At 38.5% G+C, this 27,829-nt stretch overlaps 1 protein-coding gene across 29 annotated transcripts in view; it reads right to left on the reverse strand.

Annotated features, from left to right (window-relative positions):
* The window catches only part of WNK1 (WNK lysine deficient protein kinase 1), a 159,154-nt gene that overhangs the window by 18,139 nt on the left and 113,186 nt on the right, over positions 1-27,829 (reverse strand). For 10 of the 29 annotated variants that reach the window (XM_030804357.1, XM_030804369.1, XM_030804368.1 and 7 more), the window contains exons 9-23: positions 24,488-25,726; positions 22,205-22,288; positions 14,864-15,013; positions 13,186-13,644; positions 12,210-12,488; positions 11,418-11,515; positions 11,130-11,292; positions 10,129-10,245; positions 9,620-9,793; positions 9,357-9,414; positions 8,949-9,071; positions 7,108-8,543; positions 5,888-5,971; positions 3,980-4,063; positions 2,672-2,732 (exon numbers count right to left, since the gene is read on the reverse strand). In XM_030804357.1, coding sequence (XP_030660217.1) covers positions 2,672-2,732; positions 3,980-4,063; positions 5,888-5,971; positions 7,108-8,543; positions 8,949-9,071; positions 9,357-9,414; positions 9,620-9,793; positions 10,129-10,245; positions 11,130-11,292; positions 11,418-11,515; positions 12,210-12,488; positions 13,186-13,644; positions 14,864-15,013; positions 22,205-22,288; positions 24,488-25,726 — 4,609 coding nt within the window. The remainder of the gene's footprint in view (positions 1-2,671; positions 2,733-3,979; positions 4,064-5,887; positions 5,972-7,107; positions 8,544-8,948; positions 9,072-9,356; positions 9,415-9,619; positions 9,794-10,128; positions 10,246-11,129; positions 11,293-11,417; positions 11,516-12,209; positions 12,489-13,185; positions 13,645-14,863; positions 15,014-22,204; positions 22,289-24,487; positions 25,727-27,829) is intronic. The other 19 variants (XM_003273674.4, XM_030804373.1, XM_003273676.4 and 16 more) reach the window with 13 other exon arrangements.

The following is a 27,829-nucleotide window of genomic DNA, read 5'->3' on the forward strand; positions in this document are numbered from 1 at the left end:
ACCTCCCAGGTTCAGGTGATCCTTCCTCCTCAGTCTCCTGGGAAGCTAGAACAACAGGTGCATATCACCACATCCGGCTAATTTTTAAAATTTCTTGCAGAGATGGGGGTCTCACTATGTTGCCCAGGCTGGTCTCGAAATCCTGGGCTCAAGCAATCCACCTGCTTTGGCCTCCCAAAGTGCTGGGATTAGAGGTGTGAGCCACCACGCCCGGCCCAGAATTTCTTGCTATTTTAAAAATAAATATTCTCTTATAGATCTGTACAATAAATATACCACAATGAAAGTGCTGAATTATTTCCATTTAAGACTGTAGTAGACATCACTATTATAAATTGATCCCTCAGAGGCTGTACCAAGTCACTGGTGGCTATTAGACCCCTGAATTTACCAATGAGAGGTGGGAATTGCTATCACTTGCAGCCTTACTTTGTATTTCTATCATTATGGATGTTAAATATTTTCACGTCTAAGTTTCCTTTTCTGTTATCTTTTGATTGTTTTTTGGTTCATGTTGAATTTTAGGAACTCTTTGTATTAGCGAAATGAGTTCTTTTTGTGATATGACTACACATACCCCTCCTCCTCCCACAAATATATATATTTCCCCAGTTTTTCATTTATATTTGCAATCAATGGCACTTTTCTTCCATGAAGAAAATTTTATATCTATTACTACTTGCTTCTGGATTAGACATTGAACTTAACACCGCTATTAAACTTATCTGAGAACTCCAAACTGATCCATGGACCACATTCAGCCTACTGCCTGTTTTTGTAAATAAATTCTATTGAAACACAAACTCATTTATTTATGTATTGTCCATTGCTACTTGTGACATCTGAGTAAGTTGCAAGAGACTATATGGTCTAGAAAGTCTAAAATTTTTACTATCTCGCCCTTTACAGAAAAAGTTTGTCAACCCTGCTCTAGACAGTTGAAAAAAATCCCCCTGGGAGGGGGGAGGGATAGCATTAGGAGACACACCTAATGCTAAATGACGAGTTAATGGGTGCAGCACACCGACATGGCACATGTATACATACGTATCAAACCTGCACATTGTGCACATGTACCCTAAAACTTAAAGTATAATAATAATACAATTAGAAAAAAAAAAAAAGATTTCCAAGCCACAAAAAAAAAGTTAGTTATAATGTGGGATCTGAAATAATAGTAATAAGATATTCATAACTGTGGCCATTAAAATCCATTGACCTATAGATTTTTTTGTTCATGCATCATTTTTTTTTTGAGACAGGGTCTCACTCTGCCACCCAGGCTGCAGTGCAGTGGCAAAATCATAGCTCACTGTAGCCTGGAACTCCTGGGCTCAAGCAATCCTCTCGTCTCAGCCTCCCGATTAGCTAGGACTACAGGCATACACCACCACAGCTGGCTAAATTTTTGTCTATAGTGAAAAACGAAAATAATGTCTTAGTTTTACTGTAAAATAGTGTTACCCTCATAGGCGCCCCAAAAGGGTCCTAAGCCCACACTCCAAGAACTGATGCCTTAATACTATGCAATTCTCAAGTTGTTATTACTAATAAATTAAAAAATTAAAAAAAAAAAAGAAAAAGAAAAAATCCCCTTATGATTTCATGTAGTACTATTTTATGATATAATATTTCATCTTTGGTCCACTTGGACTTTACTTATGTCTAGGCTAGTGATCCACCTTTGCTTTTTTCCAGATGGCTTTCGAGTTGTTCTAAACCACTTATAAAAATATTCCATCTTTCAGCCAGGTGCGGTGGCTCACGCCTATAAACCCAGCACTTTGGGAGGCTGAGGCAGGCAGATCACCTGAGGTCAGGAGTTTGCGACCAGCCTGACCAACATGGAGAAACCCTGTCTCTACTAAAAATACAAAATTAGCCAGGTGTGGTGGTGCATGCCTGTAATCCCAGATACTTGGGAGGCTGAGGCAGGAAAATCGCTTGAACCTAGGAGGTGGAGGTTGCAGTGAGTCGAGATGACGCCACTGCACTCCAGCCTGGGCAACAAGAGCAAACTCCATCTCAAAAAAAAAGAAATATTCCATCTTCCAATGATTTGAAAAGCTACCATTTTCATATTCTACATTCTCTTTTTATTGGTAATAAACTTTTATTATTTTCATTGTACATATTTGATACTCCACATATTTTGATAACCTACATTCCCCTTTCATTTTTCCATTTCTAGACTGTTCTAATGATTTGCAAATCACTTTTAAAATGATAACCAATTGAGAATATAATTGCCTTGAAAATAAAAATGTTTAAATTGATTAACTGAAATCTTACATTTGTATTTCCACACAAATATATGTCCAGACTATTCAAGCTTCTATCCCTATATATCCAGTGTCACAAAAGCTAAGAGGTTATCAGTAAGTTAACTTTTCTAAATACAGTATGCTTTAATTTCCTAATCTCTAATAGCAAGGATCTGGCATAGCTAATAATGAAGGGTCTTATCATTACCTCCTGTATAACCTTTCCTCTGCCAAATCATAACAGAACAGACTTACCAATTTGCTAATCTTTCAAGCTTTAGACACTACTACCAATGCTCCTCAGTTATCAAATACATGGAAATGCGTCTTTGAAACAGTAAACCTCCTGAATCAACTACAGGTAGGACTGGAATGAGTAATATAAAAGGAAGAAGGATGTTTCTCACCATCCTTCTGAGGCTGTGCTCCTGCTTCTGTAATTGCTGTTGGAGCCACCACGGACACAGGCTGTAAAACATACACAGACAGACACCACAAATCTTTAGCTTCAGTCACTCAAACTTTTGCCTCGTTGCCTTTCCTATGGTCTTTGTAAAAGGGCAGAAAGACAGTATATGTGATGAAACACTTATATCTGAGAAAATTTTATCTTCTTTCCTTTTTCTTTTAAAGTCTAAAAGTCTGATGTAAAGAAAGGCACCTTTTAGGGCCGGGCATGGTGGCTCACACCTGTAATCCCAGCATTTTGGGAGGCCAAGGTGGGCAGATCATTTGAGGTCAGGGGTTCGAGACCAGCCTAGCCAACATGGCGAAACTCCGTCTCTAATAAAAATACAAAAATTAGACGGGTGTGGTGGTGGGCACCTGTAACCCCAGTTACTTGGGAGGCTGAGGTAGAAGAATCACTTGAACCTGGGAGGCAGTGGTTGCAGTGAGCCAAGATCGTGCCACTGCACTACAGCCTAGGTAACAGCGCAAGACTCTGTCTCAAAAGAAAAAAAAAAAAAAAAAAAAAAAAAAAAAGGCACATTTTAAAAGAATGAATTTCTACTCTTAATTCTTGATTGCTTTCTTAATTTTTCTCATAGGATGCTTAAGGGTATAACTTGGATAGTCACAGAAAAACAGTTTTAATCAAAACACTAGTATTACTATTTTTGAGATGGAGTCTCGCTCTGTCGCACAGGCTGGACGGCAGTGGTGCAATCTCGGCTCACTGCAAACTCTGCCTCCTGGGTTTTACGCCATTCTCCTGCCTCAGCCTCCCCAGTAGCTGGGACTACAGGCATGCACCACCACACCTGGATAATTTTTTGTATTTTTAGTAGAGATGGGGTTTCACCATGTTAGCCAGGATGGTCTCGATCTCCTGACCTTGTGATCCGCCCGCCTCGGCCTCCCAAAGTGCTGGGATTACAGGCGTGAGCCACTGCACCTGGCCCAAAACGTTATTTTATCTGACAAAATTTAGCCTCCTCTAAAACAAAAATACGAAATCCATAGAATTGATCTGTGGCACAGTCTAACCAGACGTACAACTAGAAAAGCACCTTTCAAATAAAATCTTTTCCATAGTGATACTCCTGAGTCAGCATTCATCTTTCATTAATCAGTCTCATTTCTTTTGGCTAGAATAAGCAGGAACTCTGAATACATGTTAAAGGTATTAATAATGGTTTAGGTTACAGTTTGTGTCCCAGGCATATAATATATTAGGGTTATGAGGAGATTTTATCAAGATTTTCAAAACTTACACCAACCGCAGAAGTCACTGTGATAATCTCTGGACTAAGAGTTCTTCTCAATTGAGCATCAAGATCCTCTAGAGGTTGCTGGGACTGAATGAAAACAATCACAGTAAATAGTTTCTTGGCACCTTCAGAGTCACGATATATAGCCAATTTAGATAGGACACACTGTTTTATGCTTTATATTGGCATGACATAACATTTGTCTTTACAGAACATATAAAACTATACTCAAATTTAGTATACTGCTTTGATTATTTTGCCAGTTTCTCAAGATTGTATGTCAGACTCTCAAGGCTTAGAGTAGTTCATGTTTTTGCAGTTTAGGTCTTATTACATTCTATGTTTGATGTTACTCAAAATGGTAGAAAGAGTTGTTTATTTGTGCAATCTTTAAAATATATTGTGAAAAATGTACAAAGATCTACTGGCAGATTCACTGTATCTCATGTTCCCTCGTTTCTTTCTCAGTTTTATACATCTTTCTGGGAAGGTGCCCCTATGAATAAAAGATGGCATTAACATATTCTGTCACTATCACAGGGTATTATTTTCTTCTTTCTTACATGTATACTTCTTCCCTACAGATGGTGGCAAGGAGGTCTGGGTATTCCATTCTGTTAACCGTTCCATCCACCCCAAGCACACAGCTTCCTTCTACCCTTCCACAGTCTAATCCTACATCTGTCTTGGCTTCTATCAATCTATTGTTGCACAGCCTTCGCTTATGCCTTTCCCTCTATCTACGCACTAGCTATTTACCCTTACCCCTCCACATGTCTCACTTGCCGTTTTTCATCACACTTTATACTCCCTTAGAAATCTGAATCCATGTTTTTAAATGAGAAAATAAGTTTAAAACTGATTTTCTAACTCCTGATTTACGGACTTTCACAATGCACTTTCCTGCGATGTGACAGCTGATGGAGTGCTTTCTCTGTTGGGGTTTTTACTTCATTGTGGCAAGTTCCTTAAATAGTGTTCCCCTGTACACTGGGACCAAAGAAATAGGGATAAATTCCAACTCAGCTTCTCAAGTAAGCAATTTACCATGTCTTTCTTATTTCTTATATATGATTCAAAAATAAATTCCTAATTTAGTTAAAAGTTTACTGGCTTGTCTCATGTCAGAAGCTTTTTCCTGGTCACAACAGATTCACAATTAGTACTTTTCTTATGGAAATTCAATTAAATGTGTTGGTGGTGGGCTGGGGTGGGAAAGAGAAATAATAAATATTACAGGTAATTCTGTCCACCACTGCACTCAAGTGAGCAGAACTGACTGTGAGATGGGAATCTCAAGTTCATGAGGCTAGTCTCAGTTCCTCCATGAGTAATCTCATAATGTTAGCATCTCACTGAGCTCGGTGGCTTTTATTTTAAAAGATACAGCACACATAGTTTTCACGAAACATCACCCCTATACCTACCTATAAGTAAGCTAATTACTTCATTAGGTGGCTAGTGAAAGAAATGATACACATTCAAGAAAAAATTGGTTACTCTGGACTCACCGAAAAAGTTTGTCAGTTGCCATTGTGCTTCTCCTTTCTAAGGCACTCTCAAAGTTAATTTTGATTATATATGCAATTTCACTATTCTACAGAAGTGTGAATGATAAAGGGAGCTATATGAGTCTGGCAAAACGTTAGCTTTGCTGTTTTTTTCCATCATAAGATATAAAAAAAATTAGTATCAAGTGTTTCCGGATAACCGGAAGCAACATTACAAACAAAAGAGCTATGAAGCTTCTTACTTAAGTAGAACCTGGGTCACTGGTTATAACGTTTTAAAAGAAAGGTGTTACTAAGTCAAAGCCAAATAGGCAAAAGCCAAGACCACGCCGTGGAGACTTCAGCAAGCTTTGTCAAAGAAAGCAGGGCACAGGAAGAAATTTGTCAAGTCTTGAGGCACCTGGATTAGAGAAGGTCCTGGAAAAGGTGGCAGCTGCTCGCTGGATAGAGTACCTGCTGGAAGTTCAGTACCCACTGGCAGCACCTACAGACAACAAAGGGAAATTCAAGTCCATGAGACGCTAAATACAAAGACTGCATACTGAAGAGCAAATCAACTAATTTGAATGCACAAACACAAGAATAAAATATATACAGTTAAGACATGTTTATCACTGAGGTTACTCTCTGGTATCTGTCTTCAAAAAAGGGTGTGACAACCAATGATGTTATTATAGGGGTTACTACAATATACCTATTAAATGAATAGTAAAATACAGTAAAAAGTTGTCCCCCAGGAAGAACAGAACAAAAGCTATATGTATATAAGTGGCAGTGTCCAGATATTCTTGAGCTACTTATTTGGTGCAGTATGTATCAGACTTTCGCCATGTAAAACAAGATTTTCTGAGAAAAGAAAACAGTAGCTGGTTAATAAATAACCAATGGGAAGGTCTGATAACAAAAGGCATCAGAAATCTAACACTATTATCAAGAATTTCTATTTTATCTGACTGAAGATTCTGCATTATCCTACTATAAAGAGAACCTCACATAAATGGCAATGCAGAAAGAGGCTGAAGCATACAATACAGTAGACATAACACAGCCTTGTTATTTGGAGAAGGTGGCAGAACAAGAGGAAATCCACCACAGCATAATTAGATAATAAATTCTAGTTACTTCAGTCCCAGGATTAGATTATTTCTTCCTCCTCTGTATCAATTTCCTTATTGACTTCCAATTTTTTATAACCCCCAAACTGTACAACTGTGGAATCTACAACAAGGCCAAAAATTTGCTTCATTCTCACTGAAACAAAGATTATGAACTGCTGTTATTTACATACATTTTGCTGACAGATGCACTTAGCTCCCTTTTGGGATACAGACTTCTTCAGTTTGTACCAATTCAGAAGAAATACCTGTATGTTACCCGATAATTATACAATCTTGGAAAACTGTGCAGCATAATTAACCCCAAAATCCTGCCACACTTGGAAAAAAAAATCTCATATTCATTGTAGATATACCCTCAAACTGCTGTCAATTTAATAAATACTATAAGCCAGGTACCTTTATAACTATGTTTCTAACTTGCAAGGCTGAAATGAAAAATGTACTTATTAGGGAGAAAAAAACTGATCATATTTATCTAATTATTTTATAACAATAATTTTACCGGAGCCTTAGTTAAAGGTGGCTTTGAGGGAGCAGTTCCAGGTTTCACTCCTGATGTAGTAGTGCTGACTGGGGTAGAAACTTGCCCAGGTGTGACCACTGGTGTAACTGGCAAAGCAACTGTTCCTAGTGGTAAATTGGTTGGTGGTAAGCAAGTACTTGTGGTGGAAGTCAGGAGTTTGCTTGGTGCAACAGCAGTAGTTGGGATGCCTGGTGTGACAGTGCTCTCTATGACTAATGAGGTCTCCAGTGAGACAGAGGCATGCTGAGCTCCAGATGAGCTGTGTTCACTAAAGAGAGACCGCAGCTTTTCTTCTAGAGTCTTTATGTCATCAATTCCAGGAGCTTTGGGTTGTGTATCAGAATCTATTTCAGGACAATGAGTATGGGGCTGGTTGGGAAGCAAAGCTGGTTGAGGCTGAGTATGAATTAGTGTCTGCTGTACGGCAGGCACATTGGCAACAGGCTGTACCAAGGGTGGGATACTAGGTACTTGGGGTAATAAAGGTGTAGAAGTAGGTCCTGCTGCTTGGGGAAGAATAGGAGTAGAAGCTGTCACTGATGGAATGACCAAAGGATGCAGCCCACCAGGCTGGGAAATAGAACTAGACACTGCTGCTCCAGGAGAGGAAGAGGAAGATGGTGCAGACAGGGAGAAAGCCAATCCAGTTGTACTGCTATGAGATGTCTTATCTAGTGAGTGTGCACTAACTACCACGGTTTCAGCTAAAGTAGGAGTAGAAGTACTGCTGCTAAGCTGAATGGACAGCTGTGAAGCTGTGCTTGGGAATGAAGTGGTAGCAGAAACTGATGTTAATGTGGCTCCCGCAGTAGTGCTGCCTGCTGCCTGCTGAGATACTACACCTGGAGGCTTAGGACCTGGGGTAGCAGTACTGCCCCCTGCAGAGGCTGAAGTTGCTGAAACTGTTACTGAAGGATACAGTGCTGTACTAGAAACAATGTTCTCAGATGTGGATGTGGGGACTTGAAGTGACGGGGATGTAGTAGATGTTGAGACAACTGCAGGTATTGTGATACTTGAAACTACACTGGAAACTACTGGTGATTTGGACACAGGTGGTATGGGGAGACCACCTGAAGTTACCACACCCATGCTGGTGGCAACTCCAGCAATCCCCTCTTCAGTGGGCACTGTAACCTCAGACTGAATTACTGATGTGGAAATGTCATTAGGAGGGCTGCTTGTTGCAGGGACTGGTACTGTGGCTGCTGCTGTGGTTGGGACTCCAGCAATGCCACTTAAGAAAGGAGGTACTACTGGAAATGTTGGTCCTGTATGACTAAAGTTTGGAGGTGCTGTATTGGGTCCTTCTGTCATTTGGGCACGTCTAAGTTCAGAAAAGGCCTGTTGTAGACTAAGGGATGATGCAGAGTGAGACAAGTTCATTCCAGGGCTCTGAGAGGTAGAGGCAGCAACTGCAAAGGAATACAAAAAAATAAGAATCAGCCCATTTTAAAAGGATGGATTCAAAAGATTGTCCGCTAGCCTAAGTCAGCTCCTACAAATATCTGTTTTTGATAAAAAATATGGAGTAATCTTAAAACATAGACAACAGTACTAAGTGCAGAAATAAACACATACTACAATATCTATTATACAGGCTGTATCTTGGTATGGCCGTGCTTCTTGGCTTTTTCTGTAATCCTCTGTATTCTTCATCTATTTCCCTCTCCCATATGTTTATCTGTTGGTTATAACTTCAATTTTCTATTCTTTTTTATTATCTGTGTCATCATAAATTACTGCTTTATGATTAAGCTTTCAACATAGCAGAGGCACTGTAGAATTTACATAACAATGTGGCAGAATCAATCCCTTACCTGTATCTGTTGTTTCACTGGGAAAAACTTTTGATTCTCGTAATCGGCTTTCTGGCACAGGACTCACTATAAACCGTCTTCCAGCAGAATGAACAACTTGAGTTAAAGAACTGGTAGGAATACCTGGTGAAAAACAAACAAACAAACACAACTTAATAGCATTATTATTATAAATATTGTTAGACTTCATTATTGGCACACACAACTGCTTTGAGGCACAGTCTCACTCTGTCACCCAGGCTGGAGTGCAGTGGTGCGATCTCAGCTCACTGCAAACTCTGCCTCCTGGGTTCAAGCGATTCTCGTGCCTCAGCCTCCTGAGTAGCTGGGACTACAGATGCCTGCCACCATGCCCAGCTAATGGCTTCTTAAGTCAAAGGTAAAAACAAGGAAAGAAAATAAATTCACCTATTTGCTGTGGCATGGAAGACGCAGGAATTGGTTGTTTGAACTCTCCTTCCAATTTCTACAACAAACAAAAGTGATTAAATACATTCTCAAATGCAATCTCAATGACTAGGCAAAGCAAACTGCCACATGTGAAGAGAATATAAAAGTTTGTTGTTGGTCATTGGTGTCAGATGATATCACTGGACATTTTGCATAGCAAATTTAGAACTATGAAAATATTTTAAATCAACAACGTTTCACTATGGGAGTGGTGAACCTACCTGAGAACCTGAAAAGCCATAGTCATCCTTTCCTTGTAGACTCTCCAATCCCTGGTCACCCTCTGGTTCCACACTGACATCCTCACTGAGCATTTCATCAGCTTTTTCAATAATTTCTCGCACTTGATCCACAAATGACTCTCTCTCTATTGCTAGAATAAAGTCATTGTTCACCTGTAAAAGAAATGTGATGTCAGTCTAATTAGTGTCATTTCTCAAACTTTATGTCACTTTTATGACTTCTGTCCTATCTGCATACTTACTTATATTTTTATTTATTTTGTACTCAAGTTAGCTCTTCTCTCTTTAAGAACTTCAATATCTAGTTAGACATAGCCTAGACAAAAACATCACTAAATCACAGGTTGGGTGTGCTAGTTTTATTCACATTGAAGTAAATGCATAACTTTAAAAAAACACGGATTACAAAATATGGCATATTTGCCTAGAGCAATGGCTATTAAGATCAAGTACTAAGGAAAAACTTAGAACTCCAAATGCAGACATACCATAATTGTTGCTATCTCCTCGGGGTTGTCACCATCTAGGTCAAATTTGAATGTAACCATTTTCCTATTATGAGTCTCTAATTGACATTCTACTACTCGGTCTCCTTTATTTGAAACCTAAAAAGAAAAAAGGTACATCATCTCCAAAGACCATATTCAGCTTGATTACTGAATTTCAGAAAAGCAATACAGATTAGCACTTGACTTTATGTCTATGGAAGCATGTTATCACTGTTCCTTGGAGCACTAGTACTTTGTCTCTTAAACTGGTAGCAAGAAAAATCCTTGAGAAGATGTTAGCCTTAGAGCTACTTACTAAAACTCTCTATTCTTTTTCTAAAAGGTAAGTAGTGCTTTATCATAGAAATATGGAATATAAGAATATCATTTAGCTAATTATAAGATCCTATACATTCATCAATTCATCTAAGCCTTAAGAAATATTTAAATGATATTAACTGCTGGCCCTATCATAGCTTTATGAACTACCTTTTCATTTTTCTAAAAATGTGATATTTAAGTCAAAGAGACTGTGGGCATTAAACGAGAAGAGTACTGTATAAATTATCTGGCTGGGTGCCTGTAATCCCAGTGCTTTGGGAGGCCGAGGCAGGTGAGTCACTTGAGGTCATGAGTTTGAAACCAGCCTGACCAATATGGTGAAACCCTGTCTCTACTAAAAATACAAAAACTAGCCGTGCGTGGTGGGGTGTGTCTGTAGTCCCAGCTACTTGGGAGGCTGAGGCAGGAAAATTGCTTGAACCCAGGAGGCACTGCAATCACAGTGAGCCGAGATCATGCCACTGCACTCCAGCCTGGGGGACAGAGCGAGACTCCGTCTTAAATAAATAAATAAATAAATAAATAAATAAATAATCTATCACACACAGATAGTTATCTTTATTTTATGAAGTGAGTGGTTTGGATTTGATGACCTCTAAAATCTTTTTCAGTGTCAAATTCCTTTAACAACACGAAACTCACAAATCAGGAATACTTACATTCAAAATTCTTAATTTTGGGCGTGAAGATTTTTCATGTCGAGAGCGACTCCTTACAGATTTTCGGTAATGCCGTTTTGTAGTTCTTCCTTCATGCCTTCCACTGGAAGATGGGACATTCTCATTGCCATCACTCATACCTGAAGCAACATCTGAATGTGCACTTTGAAATTTAAAAAGAAAAAAAAAGTGCAGTTTATAATACGACGAGATTTAAAGGTCTGATAGTTTGGCGTTTCATACCATCTTATTTACCAGTCAAGAAAGGAGAATTCTAGTTTTACGTACCTGTCTATAGAGGAAGCCAAAGTGGTCGGCTGGGTAGGCTGTGGCTGTGCTACTGGAACTGGCTCTGTAGGAGCAACCTGAGAGACTCCCTGAGTACTCTGTGAATCGAAAAGATAATTCAAATCTTGGTAGTAATATATTTATCATTCACTATCACCAATAATCTACTTATTTTTTTCCTTATCCCTCCCCACTAAGTCCTAGAAGCACTAAATTTACTAGTAAATTCTCAATATTCAGCATCTAGAGATAATGGTCTTAAAATTCCAAAGAAAGTTTCTAAAGCTAGTCTCTGGTATAGACTGCATGGTATGAAGTCAGCCAACATATCTGCTAGGCAGTGTGAACCTACAACTTGCCATGCAGCCAGCATCTTACCAAGAGTGTGCAATAGTGCAGACAGTGCATAGTACAAAGATGAATTCAGATCTTCTCCTAGCAGGGCAAAAATGATTGCTGAGAGCACAGGAAGGTAAGATACTCTTATGACTGCCAATGGAAAAAGTTTGTGAAAGGACAAGAATAATGGCTAAAGTACTAGCTAAAGAAGTGAAGTGCTAATAGGGTTAATCTTCTCCAAGGCACACTCACTTCCCAACAGAACAGCCAGTGGAAACAAGGACCCCACAATGGCATTTCATTCTGCTGTAAGAAAAAGTCGTGCAGAAGTTAGTTTGACATGGTCTCCAAATAAGTTCTAAACCAGGGGAGCCTATGTTTCTTTCTCCTTTATCATTTTTGTCCAATTATATATATATGTTTTATATATAAACACGCAGTAATTCTATTTACCTCCAAAACTGCTTGCTGGGAGGATGTAGTGGGGGCTTGTGCTAAACTCACTCCTGGCTGGGACACTTGAACCTGTCCTCCTACACCACCCATAGGAACTAAAAGATTTGATTCCACATAAGGCTGCACCACTGTGGGAAAGTACCCAGGTGTAGCCAGTACTTCTGTCGGCATGGGAGGGGATAGGACTGCAGAATGGATGCAAACAGAAGCCACGTTGGAAGAGGGAGCAATATTTGAATCTCCTGGGTACTGTGGTGGCAGTCGAGGTGGGAAGCCCTGTGACAGAAATGAGGAAGGTGAGTTAGAGCAGGTTGGGGGTCATTAAATTAGCAAAACAGCAAGACATGCAAAAAAAAAAAAAAAAAAAAAAAAAAAAGCACACAGCAAAGAAGAACAGTAGCCAATCTCCTAATAATCTAACGGGCATATAAAGACCACATTCTTGAAATGAAGTAGTAGACTGGTTCCAACAGAAGAGACAGGACTCTACAATAATACTTTATTGTTGGTTATCTTCACCTAGAGATGATTTAAATAGGAGGAACACAATTTCTTCCTAGCCAATCTTAAATGGAAAAATGCAGAAATTCTTCCACATAACAGTCATATCATGAAATGCTAATTTTCCCAATCTAAACCCTGAAGCTTTTTGTTGATACCGTGTTGGCTATTCTACTTATTCTACCCATATATGTAAAAGTTGCCAGGTGTACTATTAACCACATCTAGCATTCATTCAGCTTACACTGAATACTGAGAGAACCATTTTTCTCTGAAGAACTGTCTTGAGAAAAATGGATCAGGAATCACTGAACATCATTACCCAATCCTTTCTCAGAATTTTACTATTTTGCTTCTCCAGTTGACATGTTATTTCTAGTTATTCTGACACTCAACTATTAGATTTCCATGTTCGTGGTGATCTACTAGGATCAAACTCTGTGGTGCCCTCTTTTGCTAGCTAACACAATACCTGGTACAGAACATCTCCAGAGGAAAGTGGAACCTCAGCAGCTTGTCCAAGGTTAGCCGGTATTCCCATGGACTGAACTGCTGGTTGTAGGAGCTGTGGGTGAACCTGATTTGGCAGCTGAGTCACAGGCTGCAGAAGGGTTGGAAGCTGACTAGGAACCACAGTTGATACCCCCGGAATCGCAGCTGTTGTAGCAGATGAAGCCAATGTGAGCAGAGGCTGAGTAATGCCAGCTGCCATTGTGATGGGAAGGGATGAGAAACCTGCCTGGGCCGTAGACACATGAGGAGTTGATATGGGAATTTGAGAGACAGGGTACTGAGGGAGCAAGGAAGTAGGGAGCGGCTGTCCCACTGGAAGGAAATGAGCACCAGAGTGGACTGGAACAACCGAGGGTTGTGTTGCAACTGGGATCTGAGGTTCGCGTTGGATAGCTGGTACTGGCTGGGAAACTGGAAGCTGGGAAGGTAAAGAAAAACAAAACAGACGGGCTTTAAAAAAAAAAAAAAAAAAAAAAAAAAAAAAGCAAGGCTGCCAAAAGCAAGATTTATGTATTAGCCAAAAAGAAGGAAAAAACAAAACCAAAAAAAACACCAAACCAACAAAACCCTGCATACATTAGTGTTAATATGCCACATAAGAATATGCAAAGGAGAGCAGGAGAGAAAGAGGCTAAATAGACTATTACTGTTCTACACTTTTTGTCATAGAAATATTTGCTAATGCCTCACCATTTGGCAATAGAAGAGGACCCTTCCATAGACAAGGGGTTGGCTTTTTTTTTTTAACAGCTTTATTGGAATATATTTTACATACCATAATGCTATCACTAAAGTTATGACTGCTATTACAGTAGTTACTGGAATTCAAATGAATTCCTTCCCAGTGGAATTAAGATTTCATTCATATTATTTCTAAAATTCTTAAGTCTAACATGGCTCAATAAAAATTGGTATAATTCACATATTTCACTCATTCTAGGATACAATCATCCCTCTCCACTACCTGATCATTTTAACATGTGAGAAATTGGGATCTACCTTATAACTGATAATGTAGTACATAAAATATGGTACATTTTAAAGTTGATAGCATCTCAGATGTGATGAAATATTAGGGTAACAATACACTGTGCACATACATGCACAACAGTACTTAAAAATAAAGTTGAAAAAAGGTCATTCAGAAAAGCACACCTTCTACAGGGTACTTTTCAAGTGATTAGGAGGACTACTTAAGAAAAAAAAAAACATTCCACATAGTAAACAGTGCAGAAATCTACATGAAAATAAAGTATAGTTTCAAACCTAGAATATCAGACATAGCTGACACAATTCTAGGGAATGTCATAGGTTCAGTTACCAGAGCGCCTTTATTTAACCTATTATTTCTAATACCTGTTAAATCGGTTTTGGACTGGTAAGGACTAAAAGTGAAACTTTGGATTGTCACTGCTGTCAGTAACGTACCCATTTACATTAAATAATGCATATGCACCAATGAGGTGATCTCCACTTCATTTCTGCAATGAGATTAATCTACTTCAAGGGTTGGTTACCCTTAGAAGAAAGGGTAGAAGTCTATCCACATGAAAGGACAAGTTACATGGAGATCCCTTTTAGCATCCTTTCAGAAATTAAGAGTTTACCTGTTTAAAAAAAAAAAAAAAAAAGTTTACCTGTTTTCCAGCTGATACTTGAGGCAAGACTTGTGGAGCTTGAGGTTGACTCACTGGCTGTGCAGTAGTGGCCTCACTGGAGGTTGATGTCTGTGAAAGTGAATACTGCACTGTCTGTTGAGGAGGGGCTGTCTGCTGTATTCCCTGCTGCTAAGAATAAAACACAATGATTCAGTTTTATTTCAAATCAATAACAGCATGTTTCTAAGGAAGCAGGTTTACCTAAAGCCTTCAGTGTCTGTAAATAATGATGATTTTGGTAATCAAGACATGCACAAACCCAAATTTATCAATTTCCATTATATATTTGTTTTCCCTCTGATGTTCTTTGTGATGGTGCCACCAGGAACAATTAACCAATCTTTTAATACTCGAGTTACCATTGGCTCTTCACCCAATTATCTCCCTCACCCCAAAAACAGGTCTTTACAGAGACATTTACATATCCAGACAGTTCCTTTCCCCATCCCATCCCTGCCATTCCCTTTTCCCTATCTCTTGGCATCAGCTCTCACTTTGGCACCTATATCAGATAGATCCAATGGCTTCCTTTAATCTTTTTTCCTTACCCTATTTTATCAACTGTATAATTAATATGCTTGAAGAATAGCTTTGATTAGAGCTACAAAATAGTGAGGAAAGCACTGGATTTGGAGTAACAGACATTTTCAAATTTTAGCGTTAATATTTACTAGCTGTTAATGCCTTAGATTGCTTATTTTATTACAAAAATGAAGTTTCTCTTTCTGAAACAAGGACATTATTTTTTAACTCAAAGTGGGGCAAAGGCAATGACACCTGGGAATCTACTATGTACTAGGCACTCAAGTGTAATTTAATGCATGGCACGTAATTAGACACCTAATTTAATGCATGGAACATAACTGTACTCGAATACTAAATTCTGTAATAAATCAAGCAAACAAAACCAAACAAAATAGGACTATGACCCCTAGAGTACTGCCCCTTCTGCCTAACAAATACAAACTTGAGGCTGGGTGCGGTGGCTCACGCCTGTAATCCCAGCACTTTGGGAGGCCGAGGCGGGCAGATCACCTGAGGTCCCGAGTTCAAGACCAACCTGACCAACATGGAGAAACCCCATCTCCACTAAAATTGCAAAAAATTAGCCGGGCATTGTGGCACATGTCTATAATCCCAGCTACTCAGGAGGCTGAGGCAGGAGACTTGCTTGAACCTAGGAGGCAGAGGTTGCAGTGAGCCGAGATTGCGCCATTGCACTCCAGCCTGGGCAACAAGATCGAAACTCTGACTCCAAAAAAAAAAAAAAAAAAAAAAAAAGAAGTTTATGGCTGACTTTCAAGATCCTCTAATACCTAATTTGTATTTTTCTTTAATACAACATCTGCTTGTAATAAAAATTTTAACTAGTACATCATATTATAAAGTTAATGAAAGTAGCCCTAATTCTCCAGAGGTAACCACTATTAGTTGTTTGGTGCAAACCTTCATGGATTTTTTTTCTATGCGTAAGTGGCCATTTTCACAGTTTCCATTTTCACAGTTTTCTTTTTTTGTTAAAATAAACAAAATAAAAACATGCCTTTACTATACATCGTGTTCTATAGCATACTACTTTAATTTCTAAATGGCATCCGTCTCCTAATGATAAACACTTTGGTTGTTTCATTTTTGCTACTTAATGCTGCAACCAACAGCCTTTTACGTATGTGCTGGTATATCCACACAACTAATTGGTTACTGCTGGTATAAAGATAAGCTATTTATTTGTACATTTACTACGTATCTTGCCACCTTAATAAGTGTCTTAGATTTTGTAGATGATAATCTACAAATAATATTTTTGCTCTTCTTATATTTACATCAATTAAAATTACCAAAAGAATGCTAAAATATAATGGCAACAGCAGTCATGTTTGGTTTATTCCTATTTAATTATTTCTGATAATGTATTCTTGTTTTTTTGACACGGAGTCTTGCTCCGTTGCTCAGGCTGGAGTGCAGTGGCACGATCTTGGCTCACTGCAAGCTCTGCCTCCCAGGTTCACGCCATTCTCCTGCCTCAGCCTCCTGAGTAGCTGGGACTACAGGCGCCTGCCACCACGCCCGGCTAATTTTTTGTGTTTTTAGTAGAGATGGGGTTTCACCATGTTAGCCAGGATGGTCTTGATCTCCTGACCTCGTGATCCACGCGCCTCAGCCTCCCAAAGTGCTGGGATTACAGGCGTGAGCCACCGCGCCCGGCCTCTCATAATGTATTCTTATTTTAACTTTTAAAAAAGCAGAAATGGCTGCTTAATTAAATGAAATTTATTTTCTGCAAACTAAGATATATCACATGTAGCCAATTCTAAAGGTGCTCTGAATATAAGACAAATTTGTTAATTTCCCACCTGAGAAAAAGGAACTAAAAAACCAGAAAGCCTTTTTTATTTGCCAACTTGAACATATTTAAACTTTAAGGAATGTGAATGAGATATCTATAATTATCTAACTCATTAATTTACACACCTAAATAAGACTGCACATTAAATATATTAATTCAGAAATACTGCTCCCTCTCCCCCAAACTCTTCGTAGGTAAAGACACCAGCATCTTTACCTTCACTGAAGCTAAATTATGAATGCTCCTGCAGTTTTCTGGCATAACATAACACATTCCCTCTAAGTTGTGTCTTCAGGTAAAATGTGCAGCGAAAAGCACCTGTTTACATAACATTAAAATAACTAGATTTTTTTTTTTTGCATTTCTCTTATAGGTTTTTATTCATGTAACCCTTATATTGACATCTTAAAGAGATCTTTAAACCAGTTGTTTAAGATCACATACAGTCCCCCCCAGAATACTGAAGTCATATTGCTGAGACTAAGGACTAAATTTATGTTTATTGCTTAAAAAAAATTGTCTGATGTTCTCAATAAACATTTCTAACTACATGAGCTAAAGTCTTTGCAGGCACATTTGTTCTCACCTGTTTCATTTTATTTCATTAACCTTTTTTGGTTTGTTGTTGTTCAAAGTAAAAGACAGTGAAAACCCTGTAATATGAGAGTACGATAAAGGTCTGAATACCTGGTGATTCCCCTCTTTTCTAAAGGATAAATTTGAGGAAGAATTCCCATGTTATCTTTGGACATATGGTAATCATATGCTCCCAGCCCCCAATACATCCTCCTTAATTCAAAATTATGCTCATATCAAAATTTAGACTCTATCAACTCTTTCCTGAACTTATACCTTCACATATCTATGCTCTAGTTAAACCAAACTAAAGGCACATTTGTTTTTGTCCCCTATTTTTCTATCTGAGGGCCTTTCACTTTGCTCACAGTATAATTTTTTTATCTTCTGGCCTGGAATATTCTTTATATCTACATCTGAGTCTAACTTATTATCAAAGTCCATTTCAAATGCCTCCTTTTTCCTAAAGTCTTCCTGATACTCCCTTTCCTGCTTGGGAGAGATGTTAATTTCTTCCCTTTTTTTGGACATAATTGGGTAGTAGTCAAACGGTGAGCTGTGGAATTAGATTATTTGGATTTAAATTCTGTTTTTACCTCTTATAAGCTGTAAGTTTGGGTAAACTACTCACCTTCTCCAGATCTCAGCTTTCCCATCAGTAAAATGGAAATAATTATACCATCTATACTTATAGGGTTCTTAAAACAATTAAATGAGAATGTAGGTACAATGTACAAAGCACTTTAATATTAGCTATTATCCTTATTTTTTAGAAATTTACATATATATTTACTATATTATTTAGACTCTTTCAAAGTAGTCATACCTGGTCCATCTTGGTAGACCTTCAGTATCTGAACTCAATTAGGAAAAAAAGCTGAAAGGACTGTCAAAAATGAGCAGTTTTATGGACAAGTTATTTCTTTGCTTAAGATAACTGAGAGGCATCTATGACAGTAACCCTTGTATTAACATCTTAAAGAGATCTCTAAACCAGTTGTTCACAATGGCTAATGGTTAATGTTATATCTTAGAGCATTTGGGGAGAAGTGTCACCTCTGGATATACCAGAAGTACATGATGATCTGCTGTGCACAGTCTCACTGACTAATAATCAGCACTTCAGCCAGGAAGGGGTGGTCTAGCTTAACGGTTTAGCATCATGCTTTGCCCAAGCTTGCCTCATGAAACCAGTTCAAACAGACTTTATGGATAGTAGGGTAGGTAGTTCACAACCTCAGTGCTTTTTTTTTTTTGAGATGGGTCATGCGCTGTTGCCCAGGCTGGAGTGCAGTGGCACTATCATAGTTCACTGTAGGCTTGAACTCCTGGGCTGAAGTGATCCTCCTGCCTCAGCCTTCCAAGTAGCTGGCACTGTGTCTGACAAAGTTCACAACTTTGTTTGTGGTCATAAAGCTTTTCAGCAGGAGGCAGCTATTTTTGGTACCTTGTTAAGATCTAGCATATCACTATACGAGACCCTATAAAAACACACAAAAAAGCAATTCCTCATTTACTATGTTTAAGAAACGCATGAAATAAAGTAAATTTTAGCAAAAGTATATTTCTTTCCTCACTAAAATAAGAGATATGGTTCTCTAAGGTGGGATTGGGACCTGAAAGCATGTAAAACAAAAATCATGTCTAAAAATAGACTATTCATATAGTACAAAAAGTTTTCAACCTTTCTTTTTTCAAATGTGGAACTCCAATAATTAAAACAAATAAAGACAGCTTCTGAGGTACATTTGCAGAATCATTAGGTCCCTGTAGAACTTTATTCAAAATGGAAGAAACAATACTATTCTAGGAATCTTGAATTCTGGGTTATAATTTGTAGCTCCCTTATTATCTAGGTGACTTTGGAGAAGTTAATTATTCTAGACTGAATACACTTCCTATATATATCGAGGGCTCAATTTTATGATTCTACAACACATGCTATGAAAGTATCTAAAACAAAAACAAAAACATCACTGAAACAAAAACTAATTTTTGTTCCTGCTGTAGAGATAGCATTTAGCCATATTTTTTCTCCTGGAGAGGTAGCTACCTAATTCTTTTAACCTGACATTTATGGTACTGCTCTCTTCTATTCTCACACTCTTTCTTAACATGAAACTCAATGAATTATTTTATTATCTTCTTCATTTGGTAGTAAGTATACATATATATCCTCAAATACAAGACATATACCCACTTCCTTTGGAAAAGAAAAAACAGAGCACATACAATTTGCTCAGTTCACTGGTGTTCGTCTATATCCAAAGATAAGCAAGTTAGGAGATTAGTACTCAGTACCTGCGTTCTCAACCAGCTTTATGTGACTTGTAATTTGCATTCTAATTAGGAACTGTTAATAGAACAGATTTTTGTTAAGGTTGGCAAAAATATGTTTACTTGAATTTAACCAGTCTTGTTTGGAAGAAAGGACAGGTGCAAAACAAAGCATATAAGTCTCAGCCCTTCAGTTCTACAGAGGTATTGATCACGGAGTGAATGCATGTATAACCAAACTAATCAACTGTTTCTGTAGAAAGTGCCTTTAAATGATTTTCATGTTGTACAAGCAACTCCTGATCTTAAACCAGTATCGAATGACTACATGACCATATGTTGGACTGAAAAGGGGCCATTTGTAATTAAGAATGAAAACTTGGTTTCAAAACTAAAAAACTAATAGAAACAGAAACCAGTTTAGAGTTTGGTGATTAAAAAACCCACATGGGGAACTAACATTAGGAAGTTTGCATTACACACATAGTGGCTACAATTTTATGTAGAATAGCTAATAAGTATTCAATTATGCCAAAAATGCATTATTCCCTTGCAAATAATTACTATTAACTAATATCAGTGATACACTATAAATATTTAATTTTAGAATTACCAGTTTTACTGTTGGATGTATCAGGATTACACTAATCTCTTGAATTCCTTGAACTTTCTGGAACAATCCCCCCAAAACAAAAGTTAAAAATATTTTGGCTGGGCACAGTGGCTCCCAGCACTTTGGGAGGCCAAAGCGGGTGGATCACTTGAGGTCAGGAGTTCAAGCCCAGCCTGGCCAACACGGTGAAACCCCATCTCTACTAAATTAGCCAGGCATAAGTAGAACCTAATACAAAAATTAGCTGGGCATAGTGGCACGCGCCTGTAGTCCCAGCTACTCGGATGGCTGAGGCATGAGAATAGCTTGAACCTAGGAGATGGAAGTTGCAGTGAGCCAAGATTGCACCACTGCACTCCAGCCTGGGCAACAGAGCAAGGCTGTCTCAAAATAAAAAAAAAAATAAACAAATAAATAAATAAATGTTCTTGAAGGAATTGTTCTTAGGCTTTCATTAGATGCTTCTTAGTGTAAAACCTTACACATCATCATTCCACAGATTAGAAATAATTAAAAAGAAGTGCAGGATTAGTAGAGGCAAGCACAATGAAGGTAATGACAAATCACTGCTGCAAGCAGTGGAAAAAAAAAAAAGGAATGACATATTCTTTATACTATAAATTATGTGTCGAATCCAGGCTGGGTGAGGTGGCGCATGCCTGTAATCCCAGCACTTTGGGAAGTCAAGGAGGGTGGATTACCTGAGGTCAGGAGTTTGAGACCAGCCTGGCCAGCATGGTGAAACCCCGTCTCTACTAAAAATACAAAAATTAGCTGAGTGTGGTGGCAGGCACCTATAGTCCCAGCTATGTGGGAAGCTGAGGCAGGAGGATTGCTTGAACCTGGGAGGTGGTGGTTGCAGTGAGCCAAGATTGCACCACTGCACTCCAGCCTAGGTGACTGAGACTCTGTCTCAAAAAAAAAAAAAAAAAAAAAAAAAAGGTGTAGAATCCTCTTTTAAAAAGATAATTACAGCCAGGCACAGTGGCCCACGCCTGTAATCCCAGCACTTTGGGAGGCCGAGGCGGGCGGATCACGAGGTCAGGAGATCGAGACCATCCTGGCTAACACGGTGAAACCCCGTCTCTATTAAAAATACAAAAAATTAGCCGGGCGAGGTGGCGGGCGGGCGCCTGTAGTCCCAGCTACTCGGGAGGCTGAGGCAGGAGAATGGCGTGAACCCCGGGGGGCGAAGCCTGCAGTGAGCCGAGATCGCGCCATTGCACTCCAGCCTGGGCGACAGCGAGACTCTGTCTCAAAAAAAAAAAAAGATAATTACATCAGTAATAATGTATGTCTACTACATTGTTCAAAAGTATATTAAACAAAAGAGATTTTTCTGAAACACAGAAAAGTCTTTTTTCTTTGTTACTGAACACAAGATATGGTATGCCTCTTAATTTTCCTTTCAAAAACTTAGCAGGCCATTTATATAACGAATCACAAAAGTTAAAATAGTGTTCTGGCCACTGCTAATTCATAAAATGTTACAATGCATTGTTCTCACCTGCTGAGGATGTTGTATGGGTTGGGAAGATGAAACCCCTGTTAAGCTACTTGAGGATGGCTGACCCTGGCTCTGCCCCTGTGCCTGAAGGAAAGAAGTGAACACAACAAATTAGAGAAGGCCTAAAGTGTATAGAGGTCAGGCTTTTGCAATGAATATTTAATCTCCTCAGAGTTTGCTTGATCAAAATGAAACATTAACCTGATTATGTATGGGAGAAGCCTCTGGGTCATCTTTTGTAAGAAAAATTTAGAGAAGGATCATACCACACAACATGTTCTGATCCCAACCCATGCAAAACCCACTGATAGTGAAAACCTAAGCTGTCAATGCTGCTCAGGCTGTAATTTTAGCTGGCTAGAATAGTCAGATTCATAATAAAATTTGTTATTAGAAATACAATAATCAGGAACAAAGTGTTAATACTATCAATCTGAAATTTATCTGAAAAATTAAAGAAAGGTATTTGGTAATGCTAATTTGGTAATACTTCTTGTAGTGCCACAATGACTTTTATCAAAAGTATCAAAAAATCTGTTATCATCAACTGCTAAGTACCTAGGGCGATCATTGCTATCCAGGAGCAATCCTGCCACCCCTAGGGGGGCACTTGGCAATATGTGGAGACATTTCTGGTTGTCACAACTGAGGGAGATGGCTGCTATTAGTATTTAGGAGGTATAAACCAAGGATGTTCTAAATAGCCTACAATACATAGAACAGCCCACCACAACAAAGAATTATCCAACCTCAGGTGTCAACAGTGTTGAGTCTGAGAAACCCCAATTAGACTGTTCTGATTATTGAGAAGTCCAAATTAAAACAAATGAGAAAGTGAGAAATGATGCAGGACTATATATAGGTACGTTAACGAAATGAAAAGGCTACCACTTTTGTCATTCCATTTCAGTTTACAAGGGGTTCCTTAAAGCTTACATGGATATAATATCACATTCCACTGCAGCTTAACTATTATAAGTATTGATTCCTTCTGTAGTACGTCTATAAATTAACTACCTGGTATTTTTTACTTTGGAAAGTCTAAAGGATAATTACTGGCAATACATTAATATTTATAATAGGGGCTGCAACTTGAATACTGATGTGAATATACTGCATGCCCATGTATAGTTGTCAAGCTTCTAGATCTTTTTGTGTCTTAGTACAACTCTAAATAATTGATAATTTGTGCACATTTTGGGAGTTGTTTATGCTCCTGATGAGGGAAGAACATAGGAAGAAAGCAGGAAGAACACCACATAGTACTTTTAAAAAGAGTAGAATATGTAGGGTATCCAAATGTCTTCAATATGTAACTGCATAGTCTTCTATGTAGATTTTACAAGATGTACACATTCGATAAAATATACCAAATGAATATACGAAACAGTAAACACTGACTGTACTTTTGAATTCTATTACATTCATCATATTGTCTTTATTTGCTAAGTGTGTATATGCTCATACACATAAATAACTAAAATTAAATTTGTTGAGGAAAATACAAGGCCTGAGATGTCTACTGTTCCTTAGCTTGCAACATATCACAAATTCTTATAATCAAAAAAAAAGCCCACCACCCACTAGATTGTTAGCTGCTAGAAATTAGAATCACTCCTTAATTTTATGAATTAGCATTTTAGTTGGACATATAATACACAGCAACTTGCTTGACTGATGCCATTTTAAAAAGGCATTTTCATTTGTGAAGGCAAATTCCTAAACTGTTTCCTTTTCTATCTTTTTTTATTCCCATGATATATTTTGTCTTTTTAGATCCTTCTACGCTAATGAAAATTCTGTGTATTATTAATATTACTCCAAAAACAGCATTCTCTATTTTCCATTTTTTATATTTTATAGAAAAAAAATTTATCCTATTTTTTAAAAACTTGTTTGGAGGAAGAAAGTAATACTTAAGATTTGTATTCCTAAATAATGCTGGGTCAACCATACATTATATACACTTGCATTTTCACTACTGGTTGAAAATAACGTGCATGGGATAGAAGTCGATGATTTTGATGAATGACTAAAATTCTAGTTTTTGTGTTTTTTCCACTGGTTTTCACATACAATAGATAAATCAGGTAGCTTCTCTCATATTTTGTTTTTAAATACACATATGTAGTTCACAACCCCCCAAAGATGGGGAAACTCTACTGATAAAATTAAACAATATTTCTCCAAAATCCATGATTCAGGGAAATGAGGAATAGAAAATTTAAATGTTATGGTGCAAGGGAGGGTAGTTTAAAATAATTGTGGAAGTTTTCCTATAACCTGTGGATGAAGTGCAGATCCTCCTGAAGAAAATGAGGCAGTTAAGACCTGCTGAGATGTGGTTCCTTGGGGGAAACAGAAGAAAAGTGGGGATTCTTGTAACACTGTCTGAGGCAGATGGATAAAGGGTAATGAGACGTCAGAGCCAAAAGGTGCAGCTGCTCCCCCTGTAGGGGGAGGTGACTGAAAATCACTGGGGTCTGAAGAAGTGATTTGTGAGGAATCACTGGAATATTCTGGGCTTCCTATTGGCCAGTTCTGTCCGATAGGCTCTACCACAGAAACGGTCAATTCTGGGGCATGGTAATTATGCTTTTCTTCAGTCACAGGCTGCAAGTAGCCATGTAATCCAACTGATTGAGGAGGCAGTTCTTCTTGATTCAAGTCCACTGCAACCTGCCGATTTCGGTAAACACGCTGAGGTAAAATTCCACCTCCTTCTCCTGAAGAGGAGCTTGGTGTGTGAACATGAAATTCAAATACACAGTTGCTTCTGCTCTCATTGTTATGAGTTAACACAGCGGGCGCAGAATGAGGAACAAAGACAGGGTGAAATTTCAAACGTGTAGCATCTGTACTGATAGGTGCAGAAATACTAGAGAGGGGAGATCCTGGACTCAATCCAGAATCTAATCTTAGATTCTGAAGGTGTCCTACCAGGAAAGCCTGTCCAGATGGAAATTCAAAGACAGAACTTGAAGTAGGGCCCCCTTGTACTGGCTTCTGTTCAGGTATCTGTTTCATAGGACTTGACAGTACTGATGAGTTGTATGGAATGCCCTCATACTGTTCTGCCACCCGGGCCTGGTAATGTACCCCAGCTACATACACTGCTTCCTGAGGAATAAAATAGTGAGCTTCTTCTGGAAGTACTAGTCCAGGTCTATAGTCACTGTAAACTTGAGATGGTTCAAACATAGGATGGACCTGTATCTCACATGACTCTCCAGTTACTCTACTGGCTGTAGTACCCAACATAACTGCGGCCTCTGGTGTCCAGTTAGTTGGGCTGCCACCAGGTGGAAGAAGACTTTGGCCAACAGTCCTCAGCAGGGGTTGGAAGTGGTGAGTTTGGGCTTCCAGGAAGGAGGTGCTCTTACGCCGCTGGGAAATGGCTACTTTCGGTGGGCAGGTGGGAGGTGGTGAAAAAGAAACTGGACGTTCATGAATAGTTGGGAAAGATATCTGTGATTCTGGGTATGTTGGGGTCCCCCCACACGGATGCGCCATGGACTGAGGCTGTATCAACATGAATAAGACAAGTAATTCATACATTCATATGTGAAATTACATCAGACATGCACAACTGGGTAGTTCTGTGTAACCCTATGAAATGGTTACACTAAATTTATAATTAATAAATAAATAACAATGCTTCTGGAAATTATGTGCATAGTAAAAACCCATTAAATACATCCAGGGCCAATCAAATCAATCTGTGGGCTCTTTGCTTTAGATAAGAGCTGCTTTTCCATAACTTTCCTCTCTCAAAGGAAATGGAAGAATTGAACTTTGTAAGTAATTATTTCGTTTTTACCCACACTTAAAAAGTTCACCCTTAAGCATTAATGTAAATTACATCAACAGAAGAAGAGTTAAAGAAGAGTAAGAACTAAAACAAGGCATAAAAGCCCGACTAGTTCTATACTGTAAGAAGTGTGCTTTAATTTAAACTATTGAACTTTCCCTATATTCTTATTACCCTGTGATATGTTAGAGGCCTTCAGTTTTATTTTCTTATCAATTAACAGTATGCCTTCTAACCAGAAATCAGAAGACATTTTTGGTAGATAGTAAAAGATATATAATTTAACTAGTGACAGTAACGTCTTTCTCCTATCTCTCCCAAACTAGATGATTAATAGTTTTACTATATTTTTACTACATGAAACATTACAGAATTAAATCACAAAACGTCCACGTTTCTGATCCTAAATATGAGTTGCATAACCATGAAATTTCTTTTTTCTTTTTTTTTTAAGATGGAGTCTTCCTCTGTCGCCCAGGCTGGAGTGTAGTGACACAATCTTGGCTCACTGCAACCTCCGCCTCCTGGATTCAAGGGATTCTCCTGCCTCAGCCTCCCAAGTAGCTGGGACTACACGCGTGCACCACCACGCCCAGCTAATTTTTGTATTTTTAGTAGAGACACATTTTGCCATGTTGGCCAGGCTGGTCTCGAACTCTTGACCTCAGGTGATCTGCTCACTTCAGCCTCCCAAAGTGCTAGGATTACAGTCGTGAGCCACTGAGCCTGGCTGTAACCATGAACTTTCTGATTCTGACATCCTGGTGTTCTAATCAACTGAAAAGGGTAATATAAGTGACAGCCAATTTTATTTGATAGCACTTTTTATTCAAGAAGCAGTTCTAGATTTAAGACTAAATTTAGAAACACAGCTTGACAAATGCAAACAATATACACTATAATAATTCACTATCCGCTGGGCGCGGTGGCTCACGCATGTAATCCCAGCACTGTGGGAGGCTGAAGGGGGTGGATCACAGGGTCAGGAGATCGAGACCATCCTGGCCAAACATGGTGAAACCCATCTCTACTAAAATACAAAAATTAGCTGGGTGTGGTGGCATGCGCCTGTAGTCCTAGCTACTCGGGAGGCTGAGGCAGAAGAATCACTTGAACCCAGGAGGCGGAGGTTGCCATGAGTCAAGATCGTGCCATTGCACTCCAGCCTGTCAACACAGCAAGATTCCATCTCCAAAAAATAAATAAATAAGTAAATAATAGTAAGAATTCACTATCACAGACTCCCCTTTTTAAAAGAATTCAGTTTCATTCTTCCATAAGGAAGATCCTTATCAAGCTGGCAAAGTAGATCAACTGTTCACAATAGCTAAAATAGGATTTCTATTTTCAATCAGAATGCTCATTTTATTGTTATTTACTCACGGTATGTCTCAAAGCCATCACACTGTACAGTTCTTCATTCTCCTAAGTAAAAATCTGAAAATTCTGGGGTTGCTAGTTCAGAAAGTTAACTATATCCTTTATTTGGAAAAGCAGCAGCAAGGACCCACATGCTTAAAATAATTTTAAAAGATAGATCTTTTATAAACATTAATGGAGCCAAAGAAAGTCATACATACTATATATGTATCTAACGTATTCATTAGAGCTACAGTCCCACCTTAGGTTGAAACCTAAGGAAAAAATACTTCCATTGGGGAACATTATGTAGCTCTTTGGTTTGCTGATACATCATCTTACATAAATGATTAAATTAAAATAAATGTTCACTCCAAGGTTATTCTTTGCTGACTAAGGTTATTAAAAAAAAAAAAAAAGGACTCATCCAGTTTTATTAGTGTCTCCTTAGAATA

Source organism: Nomascus leucogenys, chromosome 23 (assembly GCF_006542625.1).
Source record: "Nomascus leucogenys isolate Asia chromosome 23, Asia_NLE_v1, whole genome shotgun sequence".
Classification (NCBI taxonomy): Eukaryota; Metazoa; Chordata; class Mammalia; order Primates; family Hylobatidae; genus Nomascus; species Nomascus leucogenys.